This window comes from Somniosus microcephalus, chromosome 15, assembly GCF_052327205.1.
Source record: "Somniosus microcephalus isolate GS21.2 chromosome 15, FLI_Smic_1.0, whole genome shotgun sequence".
Lineage (NCBI taxonomy): Eukaryota > Metazoa > Chordata > Chondrichthyes > Squaliformes > Somniosidae > Somniosus > Somniosus microcephalus.
In genome coordinates this window covers 96429392-96442222 of record NC_141001.1, presented here as the reverse complement: position 1 = coordinate 96442222, position 12831 = coordinate 96429392, and the positions used below count along the sequence as shown (strand labels likewise).

Sequence of the window (12831 nt, the reverse complement as noted above, 5' to 3'; positions counted from 1 at the left end):
AGACAGAAACAATCCATTAAGAGACAATAAGCAGATGTGCAGCAGCATCTACTTCCGCCTTATGGATCAAGGACTAATTAATAGAAAGAACTGTAACCAAATTGTATTAACTTTTGTAGACAACTGATGTGATCTTTTTTTTCCCACACTTAGACACGACAAACACGTACCACTCTTTAACCTATCATAGTAAAAGATCAAACTTAACATGAAATCCTTATATATTTCGACCTGGAATATCCAAGGTCTACGCTCTTCACTGCGAGAAGTGAAAAGTAGGACCCCAGAGTTCATAGATGAAACTAAAGACCTAGATATTATCATTTTACAGGAAACTTGGTATAAAGGAAAAGGACACACTGGCTGTCCCCAAGGGTACACTGAGCTGGTGGTCCCCTCCAATAAATTACCAAGTGTAACCCAAGGCAGAGACTCCGGAGGCATACTGATCTGGTTTAAAACAGAACTTAAGAATTACATCAAATTTATAAAAAAGGGCGAAAACCATATGTGGCTCAAACTTGAGAGGGAGATTATCTCAAACACCCAAGATGTTTACATTTGCGCACTTTATATCCCTCCAATCGATTCCCCGTACTTTAAAGAGGACACCTTCTCCAACATGGAGGGGGAAATTATCCAATACCAGGCCCAGGGGAACGTGTTGATCTGTGGGGACCTCAATTCAAGAACGGGCGAAGAACCAGACTTCACCAATAATCAGGGAAACAATTACGTTTTCGGGAATAACCACTTTGACATCCCTTCCCTTCCATACAGGCATAACTGCGACAAGCAGTCAAATACCAACGGAAAACAGCTACTACAGCTCTGTCGAAACCTGGGTCTGTACATTGTCAATGGTAGGTTCATAGGAGACCTCCTAGGAAGATCGACCTATTGCTCACCTCTTGGCTGCAGCGCAGTAGACTATATGATTACAGACTTAGACCCATCCTCTTTCAGAGCATTCACAGTCAAACCACAAACAACACTGTCAGATCACAATCAAATTACTATGTTCCTCAAAAAGACAGAAACAAACAACATAGAAACACAACCCAGTAAACTGTACAACACCAAAAAATCGTACAGATGGGCCAAAAACGACACGGAAAAATACCAGAAAACAATTAGCAATGCATCAACTCAAGCTCTCTTAGACACCTTTCTGGATAACATATACACTCACAATAAAGAAGGCGTAAACCGGGCAGTTAGTAAACTAAACAATATTTTTGATAATTTGGCAACAAATGCAAACTTGAAAGCTCGCAAGAACAAACCCAAAACAAAAAACTATGAAAAATGGTTTGACCGAGATTGCCATAACATGAGGAAAAAACTTAGAAAAATATCAAACCAAAAACACAGACATCCAGAAAACGAGGAACTACGCCTTACTTATTGTCAGACACTAACACAATACAGAAACACACTCAGAACCAAAAAAGAGCAATATATTAAGAATACACTCAGCTCCATGGAGGAATCCATTGATTCCAATTGTTTCTGGGAAAACTTGAAAACACTACACAAAAAACAACACGACGATTTGGCCATTCAAAATGGGGACACATGGGTAAACCACTTTGAAAAATTATACCAGAAAAACACACTAAGACCAGAGCAACACCAAATATGCAAAAAACTGGAAAAGCTAGAAATGGCCATAAAAGATAACCAAAACCCGCTGGACGCCATAATAACAGAAAAAGAACTTCTTGAAAAACTCAAGGTCCTGCGACCAGGAAAAGCCTGCGGGACAGACGGCATACTAAACGAGATGATTAAACACACAGACAACAAAATGAAACTGGCTATCCTAAAACTCTTCAACTTGGTTCTGAGTGTCGGTTATTTCCCTGATATCTGGAACAAAGGACTCATAACGCCCATATACAAAAGTGGGGACAAAATTGACCCAAACAACTATCGAGGCATCTGTGTAAACAGTAACCTGGGGAAGGTATTCTGTAGCATCATAAACAAAAGACTTATAAACTTCCTTGAGGAGCACAATGTCTTGAGTAAAAGCCAAATTGGATTCCTGCCAAACTATAGAACATCCGATCATATCTTCACCCTACAGACCCTAATTGACAAACACGTTCACCATAACAAAAGCAAAATCTACGCATGCTTTGTAGATTTCCAGAAGGCGTTCGACTCCATCTGGCATGACGGTTTATTCCTGAAACTTATCGAAAGTGGGGTAGGAGGGAAAACATATGATGTAATTAAATCAATGTATACAAACAACAAATGTGCAGTTAAAATTGGAGACAAACAAACAAAATACTTCCCACAGGGGCGGGGGGTGACGCAGGGCTCGCCAATCTCACCGACACTCTTTAATATTTACATAAATGGATTGGCAAAACTACTTGAACAATCTACAGCACCCGGCCTCACCCTATATGAATCCAAGGTTAAATTCCTCCTCTATGCAGACGACCTGGTTCTGCTGTCACCTACTAAAGAGGGGCTACAGCAAAACCTGGACCTGCTGGAGTCGTACTGCCAGACTTGGGCCCTGACAATAAATCCCCAAAAAACCAAAGTCCTTGTGTTCCAGCAAAGATCCAAACATCAGGGACCCAAAATAAATTTCACAGTAGGAACAACCAAAATTGAACAAACCACTAACTACACATACTTGGGCTTAAAAATCAGTTCTACGGGAAACTTCAAACTGGCTGTGAATGAACTGAAAGAGAAAGCAAGAAGGGCTTTCTATGCCATCAAAAAATCAATCCAAATAGAAATCCCAATTAGCATTTGGCTCAAAATTTTCAAATCAGTAATTGAACCAATTGCACTCTATGGCAGTGAAGTATGGGGACCACTAACTCAACAAGAATTTGCAAAATGGGACAAACACCCAATTGAGATCCTACATGCAGAATTCTGTAAAAGTATCCTCCGGACTCAAAGGAAAACAGTAAACAATGCATGCAGGGCGGAACTAGGCCAATATCCATTAATAATCACTATCCAAAAAAGAGCCACCAAATTTTGGAATCACCTACAAATGAGCAATCCCCAATGCTATCACTACGACGCCCTGAAATGCCAAGAGCTGACCATAAAGAAGAATACCCTCAGTCAACTAGTCCTGGGACTCAGTGAAGTAACTACTAACAATACTAACAATAACCAGCCCCAGGACAGTGACAGGGTAACACAAAGAATTCGACCCAACACAATCGTCGCTAAGCAAAAGGAAAAATATCTGACATATTGGGCAGAAACAACAAAAACCCAAAGCAAACTCAATTGCTACTTGGCCCTAAACAGACAATACAACATAGCTGATTACCTGACCATGGTAAAGGATAACAAACTGAGAAGAACCTTGACAAGGTACAGACTTAGCGAACATAGCCTAGCGATCGAAAAAGGCAGACACAGGCAGACCAGGCTGCCAAGAGAGGACAGGATATGCTCTCACTGCAGTCAGGGAGTGGTGGAGACAGAGATGCACTTCCTCACAGCTTGTGGAAAATATCAGGGCATCAGGGAGAATTTCTACCAAAAATTCTCACAAATATGCCCTGATTTCAGAAATCTGAGTGACAACCAAAAACTCCCATTCCTACTGGGAGAGGAGAGAAACTGTATAACACTGGCGGCACACTATGTTACAGCTTGCCATGAACAGAGGGACAACCAGTAAACTAAGAAAAGAATATATATAAACAATGCGAATGTATATTTATACACTCAGGGATATACCTGTTTATACACTGTATGAATAGAACTGCGTTTATGTGCTAAACCATAAATGTATTTTGATGCTTTGGCAACATAAGATGTAACTTATCATGCCAATAAAGCGATTTGAATTGTGAATTGTGAATTGAGTGCGGATTTTCTGCAACAGTTCAAAAAGGAGCTGGCCGAGTTCCTTGCTGTGACTAATAAAGTTGGTGGGATGTTTGTTAAGTACCTCATGGTCACGGTGATCTCCTAGAACTTGTTTTAATTGCCTTCGGGGTTACAGAGGAATTTCCTAATTTTTTTCCTTGAATTGGCCTCAGGTTTTTTTATCCTTTTTTAATATCTCTCCCAGGCGTTTACAATGTCTATAAATGGGAGGGTACACTGAAGTCATGATGCTTAGTTGCCTCATTACTGCTCAAGACAAGCTTGATGAATCAGCTGGTCTTTTCCTGTCTGTCTTTTTATTTGTACTCTCTCGCCCCACTCTTTTTTCCTCACCCCAATTTTTCTCTATCTTAATACATTTTTTGAACTTCATACAACACAAAAAAGCGACAACAGATATGTAGGCCGGAATGTTACTCAGAGGGCTGGTTTGGAGGCGGGTCCGTTGTCAAAATCACAAAGATTGACAGCGGGTCGGTATCCCGCTGTAAACCCGCTTCCTTGTCAGTTTCCCAAGTGTCGGGTCTGTTATCCCTGAACAGACCTGACACAAAGTGGTGGGTCAGCCAATTTAGATACTTAAAAGCTTGTTAAAAGGCAGTTAAGCACCATTTTCCCATGTACTTACCATTTTACCAGGTTTTTAACGAGGTTCCCGGAGAGCGGGTATCACGTCAGGTAAGTAGGTCGGGTGTTGTGTCAGCATGGAATGATTTACTAACCTGACAGCTACAAATGTCCTATGAAAGCTCCCATTTCATAGGTCCTCACTTTCCAAGGTTAGAAGCTGTTGCTTACTGCATATGGAAGATAGATTGAGCTTTATGCAGCTAGCAAGTGTTTGGAGCAAACTTTCTATCCAGTGTCACCTCATTGGAGCAACCTCTCTCACCATTGACAGATCGCTTCTGTCATCTCATCCTCGCCTGCCATCTATTCCATCAGCATTGGTGCCCTTGAAAAAAATCTCACCTTGGTCCTCAGAATCCCAACATGATCAGCCCCAACACCAGCATCATCGGGCACACCAGCAGCACCAACATCTAAACCAACCTTCTCTGCAATCAACTGATGCTGCACAGGACACAGGGCATCATCACCCGACCACATTGCTGCCCTGGACACCAGCGATGGCCTCACCATGGCCAGATTTACTTCACTTAACACTGTACTCCCTGGCTGCCACATGATGCACCAGGTTGGCACCACCCCACACCAGCACCATAAAGCATCTGTACAATGACCAAGCCAAGCCATTCCTTTCACACTCATTTACATTGCGGGGGGGGGGGGCGCGGTGGTGGTAGTTATGTCTCACCATTCACTGGAACTCACTAAGAAACTTCCAAAGGTGCACACAAATCTGTCCAAGAACGCAAAGTGTTGAAAATAAAGATTTCAATGCTTGACAACACACGAACAGACACTTTACACGAACATTGGCTAAAGCACACAAGTGCCAACCCTTGTGTGTTGTTAGTTGGTATGCTTGCACTAGGATGAGGGTGAGTGTGAGGGGTGGCTAGTAAGATGGGGAAGTGATAATGTAGGTAGAGAGGGATGGGTGGAGGTGTAAGGTAAGTTGGTGTGAGTCAGGATGTGCAGGAGTAGCGTAGGGAGGGCAGAGTGATAGGGATGTGATGAGAAGCACAGCAGGATGAGGTTGAGTGTTGCTTTGCAGTAACTGATCCACTGAGATCAGTGAAAGCTTTGCGTCACTGCAGCCCAGGTCATCCTGATGACATCCTTGCTTGTGCCCCCCTGTGCAATGTGTAACCAGGCTGTGTTGATCTCCTGGGGAGCTCTCTTCTGCCCATTGGAAGGGAAGAGAACCTCCCTGCGTGCTGTGACTCCCTCCATAAGCATATGGAGGGCGTCATGGAAGAACCTGGGTGCAGCCGTGCACCTTTGTGTAGTGCTTTTCAGTGTTTGCAGCACCTCAGTGCTGTAGAACACTGACAGCACAACTGTCAAAATCAATTTGCGCATGGTCCCTTTAAGGAAACCGGCTGATGACACATCATCAGATGACATCATCAGACCCGTTTCCTTTTAATTGGCCGGGAACCTCGCAGGGCGGGGTTAACCATCCCAATCTATATAAAATCAATTGAAGGAGGCGGGATGAAGACGGGAGCAGGGTTTGAGGCCACCACCTACTCGGGCCGCACCGGACTCGGCCGTAATGTGCACACTGTAATTTTTCTCACTTCCTCAGCAGGCGCAGCCTCTAAAAACCACAGCATAAATTTTACCTCAAATAAACTATTGAAATCTGTTCTGAAGACAAAATACTGAGCACTAAATTGAAGACACTGAAGAAACATATTGCTTGAGTACAGCTAACTGAATGGTACTGATGCACCTGGAAAATTCGGGAGCTTGCACAATCAGAATTCAGCTCACAGTCACAGCTGTGAGCTAAAATATCAACTCCAAGCCCAGGATATTCGGAGGGGTTGAAGCCTTCAAGTGAACGCTTTAATGAAGGGATTAAATTGCACAAAATACAATTCAAGGTATACATTAAACCATGTTATTGTGAAATATGTAATTTTAATTTTATTTAAACCCTTATTTTGGACACTATAATTTGAATTACCAAGGAATAAAATGGTAAATGAATTTTTTTTTTCCACAAAACATTTTGTGAGGATTGTGGGAACCCAGGGCAAGCCATTGGGCAATCAGAGTCATGAGTTTTTGTAGCCAAAACCCATAATAAATTTGGACATCGGAATTTATAATGGAAAAAGTTAAAACAAAAAGTGTGACAAAAATGTAACAACAGAAGTCAAGTGGCACAGACAGGAAGTGCACGCAGATGTAAGACATTTAATATATTTTAGATGGATAAATATATAATTGACCATATACTTAAACAGCTGAGGATATCTTCTTTAGTAAATTAATAATATGTTTTGTATTCACAGAGTCTACTTCTGAAGAAGATTCCTTGCAAAGCAAATGCCCCTTCGGGTTCTTTCTTTGCCCGTGACAATACTGCCAACTTCCTAGCCTGGTGCAGAGAAGTGGGGGTGGATGATACTTGCCTTTTTGAGTCTGAAGGTTTGGGTACGTAGTCAATTATGTTTACATCATAATATACCACATTGGGATTAGCAGCAATATAGGATACCTTGAAGATTGTATTGTGATGAAATACACAATATGATGAGTATCTTCTGTGGCCTGCATTGGTACACTGAGTTGTATTTGAAATACCCTATTTAGTTTGATGAATGCATTATCTGTGCTGTCTGGAGAATGAATGAGGCTTTGTGCAGCTGACAGATCTCTTCTCAAAAAGACTAAAGGTCACTTGACAAAAAGTGACTGCAGTGCTTATCTTGCATGTAACTGATATGCTCTTTCTATCTGTTAATGGAACTGTTTTGCACTATTATTTCCAACTGACAGCTTGACATACTTATCGCTGGCTTTTTTCTGACATACTCTAATGCAAAATAAAGCTGTCAGTGATCTCAAGAGAAATGGCCTCAGAGATGACTATCTGCACTTTGACACTATTGGCTGAAATATTGCTTTTTTAGGACATACTGCCAATGGGAGGAGTCTTCATTGCGTGACAAAGAAGAGCCTGAAGCAGGGATTCTTATAAAGGTTCCACCTCAGTTGGTGTTGGAATGCTGTTTATTGTAACATAATATTGTATGATCAGTGTTGTAATTTGTGTCTTTTGACTGAACTTCTGTACTGATTTCATTCATCAACCACTACCTTTTCCCAGTTACTGTGTAGAATACAACATTCATATCACTGGTTTTCATCAATGCATGTGAAAAAAATCTGTGTGTTTTGGGTGAGCCTCTAGAATTCCACAAACAAAAGTTTTACAGGATTTTCAGTTTGACTTAAAAGATCCTATTTGATTGGAAAAAATTAGTAAAGGTGAATTTATATTACCGCTTGACCTACATCATTTTAAAACCCTCAGTGATTTAACATCAGGTATTTGGTTAGAGTGGTGCTTTGAGAACTGATTGAAAGGGTTAAACTCCTAGCTAGTTACTGTACTAACTTAGAAGCAATTCAATACCAATTAGAAGTAATAAAATCTGCATTAAAATCCTTGCGCACTGAAAGACATTTTCAGGTTTCGAAATATACAGGATTGTTCTGTATAACTCAGAGGCCTCTGGATCTCAATCAGGAGCAGGAACACTGGCTGAGCCTTCCTAGCCTGGGGACATTACAGTCCATTGTAGTGTTCCAGTAATGCCTTCATTTAGATCAAGCAGGGAATTTCTGTACAATTTTAATACTAAACATTATAAAGTGGAATTAGAATGTACAAAATCATATTGCATGTATTCATTCATATACATTCTGAAACTAACCCAAAATATTGTGATCATGTTATTTATTGAGCAGAGTTATTAACACACTTCTCAGAGTTGTGTCATTTGCCTTTGAAATGTATATACTGTACCTTTAAGGGGGGGAACTATCTTTTACAGCTCATGTATACTGCAGTACCAGCAGTGACCACACCTGTATATAGCACTGAGTAGTAATCTGTACAGATCAGTTCCACTGTGAGCCACGTTGAGTAAACACCTGTTGTACCGTTCTCCTGCAGTCTGTGTCTTATTATACACGGACACAACATTGGCGACGAGGCAAGTTCGAACCTACCTGCAACTCTGCATCACCTCCCAGGGATTCGTTCCTGGAGATCAGTGGATTGGAGGTCAAGGCCAGAGACTCAGGCGTCGACCACGGGCAACCGCCCAGTCATCCAGCAGAGACTCGAGAATTGCGGGGGAGGCTGTCAAGAGCCAGGCTTGGCTTTCCAGTCAAGGTGGTCCAGCGAAACGGGCTGGCAACAGGTAGTGCGCAGACCCTTCCCGGACAGCGGCGGGCTAGAGCCCGACCGAGCGGCACAGCAAAAGGCCGAGCAGCGTCGACGGGGGAGAGAGAGAGAGGGCAGAGCGCACAGGGCGCAGCCGGTGTTCAGGGGCCGAGCAGCGTCGAAGAGAGGGAGAGAGAGACGCGCAGAAACCCGCGAGGCGCCGCCATTGCCACGAGGACCGCCGAGAGCGGCGTTGGCAGCAGCGCAGGAGAAGCGCGCGAAACCTACAGGGCGCCGCCATTGCCACGAGAACCGCCGGGAGCGGCGGTGGCAGCAGCGGGGGAGGAAGGGAAGCGCGGGAGACGCCATTTTAAGCCATTGGGAGATGCCATTTTAAACCACACCCAAAATGCCGAAGAGTGGCAGTATCACCGCATTTGACAATGAAGTCGAAGATTGGACGACATATGTCGAATGAATAGAGGTATACTGCAAGGCAAATGAGGTGTCAGATGACAAGAAAGCGTCGGTATTGTTAAATTTAATGGGTGCAAAGACGTATGGTTTATTACGAAATCTAGTAACCCCAACGAAGCCAATGGAAAAGAGTTTTGAAGACATAGTAACGACACTACAAGAACATTTAAACCCCACACCGCTGCTGATAGCAGAAAGATTCAAGTTTCACAAACGGAACCAGCATAAGGATGAAAGCAATGCTGATTATTTAACAGAACTGCGCAAACTATCGAAACACTGCCAGTTTGGAGCGGGACTGGCAGATACCTTAAGGGACAAGTTTGTGTGTGGGCTTCAAAGTGAAGGAACCCAGAAACGGCTTTTATCTGAGAAGGACCTTACACTGGAAAAGGCTTTCAGCATTGCGGTATCATATGAAGCAGCAGCACGGGGCACTGCAGAGATACAACAGAGACCGCAAGAATATGGCACAAACGAAATGTCATATGGAACAGAGAAGTGCTATCGCTGCGGCAGAACAACACACGACCAGAATGATTGCTGGTTCAAAGACAAAGTGTGCAGACAGTGTGGAAAAGTAGAACACATAGCACGAGTCTGCAGGTCAGGAAAGAAAACCAGCAATAAGAAACCTACCAAAGAAAAGTACAAGAAGGTACATAAGATGACGGAGAATAGATCAGACGAACAAAAGAGTGATAACAACTCCGAAAGCAGGGAACTGAGTTGTCTGAAACTACATAATGTGATCACAACGGAGGCTCACTGAACCATTTGGGTCACTCTCAAGATAGCAGGAGTCCAGGTAAAGATGGAATTGGACACAGGATCAGCCCTAACAGTCATAAACCGACGGGACTACGAGCGGCTATTCTCACACATACCCTTGAGAGACACAAAAATTATTTTGAAGACGTACACGGGGCAAAAAGTCTACCCCAAAGGAAAAATAAGGGTGACCGTTATATATAACGGTAAGGAAACACCAAAACTAGACCTGTATGTATTGCAAGATGGAGGACCACCATTACTGGGACGTGAATGGATCCGGAAAATACAACTGGATTGGCATTCCATACAGGCACTGACTGTGGCTGACAAAAAGGATGACGACGTCACACCTGGGCGACTGTCAAAGATCCTAACTGACGCAAAAGAAGTGTTGCAGCAAGGACTCGGAACACTAAAACGCATGACAGCGACGATTAAAATTGAAGAAAACGCAAGCCCCAAATTTTTTAAGGCGATCCGCCCAGCCGTCGAAGCAGAGCTGGAGAGTCTGGAACGTTCAGGTGCACTGTCCAAGGTAGACTGGAGCGAGTGGGCTACACCCATCGTCCCTGTGATGAAAAAGTCGTTGAGCAGCACGCCTGGGGAACCAAGGAAGGTTCGCATCTGTGGGGACTTTAAGGTAACAGTGAACCCGGTCCTTCACACCGTACAATATCCACTTCCGCGGATTGAAGATATTTTCGCCTCGCTATCTGGAGGGAAACGCTTCACTAAGATTGATCTGGCCCAGGCGTATCTGCAAATGGAGGTAGAAGAAGCATCAAAAAAATACCTCACAATCAACACCCATAAAGGTCTCTACCAATACAACCGACTGGTATTCGGGGTAGCATCAGCTCCGGCTATTTGGCAGAGGGCAATGGAACAAGTCCTGCAAGGGATCCCAGGGACCCAGTGTTATTTGGACGACATCCTGGTCACGGGCGAAAATGACAGTGATCACCTTGCCAACCTGGAGCAGGTGCTCACTAGATTGCAGGAATATGGGCTCCGAGCTAACCGCCCCAAATGCGAGTTTTTTAGAAAACAGATCTCGTATTGTGGCCACGTTATCGATAAAGAGGGGTTACATAAGTCCCCAGAGAAGACTGAGGCAGTAGTCAAGGCTCCAGCACCGGAAAATGTGTCACAACTGAGGTCGTTCCTCGGGCTGGTAAACTACTACCATAAGTTCTTGCCAAATTTGTCTACAATACTACACCCACTGAACACCCTACTGCAAACTGGGGTGCCATGGAAGTGGAGTGATGAATGTGGACGAGCTTTCCAGAAGAGCAAAACACTAATCACATCGAAAGAGGTATTGGCCCATTACAACCCAGCATTACCAATTCGGTTGGCATGTGATGTGTCACCCTACGGCATTGGAGCGGTGCTGTCGCACAAATTCTCGGACGGCTCAGAGAGGCCAATAGCCTTTGCGTCACGATCACTAATCTCAGACGAGCGTAACTACGCCCAGATTGACAGGGAGGCACTCAGCCTAGTGTGGGTAGTGAAAAAGTTCAATCACTATCTGCACGGGCAGAAATTCACCTTGCTGACTGATCACCAGCCTCTTGTCTCCATTTTTAATCCGAAGAAGGGCGTTCCGGTGATGACAGCGCAACTACAAAGATGGTCACTTTTTCTAGGGGCGCACCACTATGAGATTGAATATAAGGGCACGAAACAGCATGGAAATGCTGATGGGCTATCACGCCTGCCACTGCCTACTGCGGAGGAAGCACCAGCAGTGGATCCTGTCGAAATATTCCATTCGACTATAGTTGAATACTTACCGGTAACTAACGCTTGTATCGAAACGGAAACCCGAAATGACCCGACACTGTCTCGGGTATATGATTTGATGGTGAAGGGATGGCCAGCACATGGCGACTCACTGTTGCCAGCATTCTCGACAAGGAGAGAACAGCTGTCAGTGTGCCGGGGGACCTTGATGTGTGGATCCCGAGTGGTAATTCCACCCAAGTTAAGGGATAGAGTGCTCAATGAGCTTCATGAGGGTCACCTGGGAGGGGTAAAAATGAAAAGCCTAGCCAGGGCTTATGTGTGGTGGCCGGGAATCGATAAACAAATCGAGGACCTGACCAAGAGTTGCTCAGGATGCCAGAAAGTCCAAAATGCACCACCACAGGCCCCTCTACACCCATGGGAGTGGCCCTGTTCTCCATGGCAACGGGTGCATATTGATTTTGCTGGTCCATTCATGGACTCAATGTTTTAATAGCCGTGGATGCGCACTCGAAGTGGCCTGAGGTCATCAAAATGTCCTCCACCACCACGGAGAAAACTATTGCAGTCCTACGGACCATTTTTGACAGGAATGGCTTGCCAGAACAGATTTGCTCCGACAACGGACCACAGTTTGTGTCCGAAGAGTTCTGGAGGTTCTTGAAAAAGAATGGGGTAAGGCATTACACATCCGCCCCGTATCATCCAGCCACAAATGGATTGGCTGAGAGGTTCGTACAAACCTTTAAGAAGGCAATAAAGGCTATGTACAATGACAACATTCCGCTGCAGCACAAGGTGGCCAATTTCCTGTTCGCCTACCGGAATGCGACACATGCAGTCACCAGCCAGGCCCCAGCCATGATGTTCTTTAACCGAAGGTTAAGATCTTGCCTGGATTTGCTCAGACCAAACGTACGAAGAAATGTTGAGAGTAAGCAATTCCAGCACATCCATGAGAAGCCAACAAGGAGCTTAAATGTAGGGCAACCAGTCTTGGCCCGCGACTACCAAACAGAAAAATGGCAGCCAGGAACGATATGCACACGGCAGGGCCCACTAATGTACACAGTGGACGTTGGGGAGAGCATCGTGAGACGCCATGCTGACCAGATCCT

General features: G+C 44.2%; 1 protein-coding gene across 5 annotated transcripts in view; it reads left to right on the top strand.

The window, feature by feature from the left end:
• gas2a (growth arrest-specific 2a) overlaps positions 1 to 12831 on the top strand; it is a 271414-nt gene that overhangs the window by 99145 nt on the left and 159438 nt on the right. For all 5 annotated transcript variants that reach the window (XM_086008134.1, XM_086008135.1, XM_086008138.1 and 2 more), the window contains one exon: positions 6825 to 6966. In XM_086008134.1, coding sequence (XP_085864260.1) covers positions 6825 to 6966 — 142 coding nt within the window. The remainder of the gene's footprint in view (positions 1 to 6824; positions 6967 to 12831) is intronic.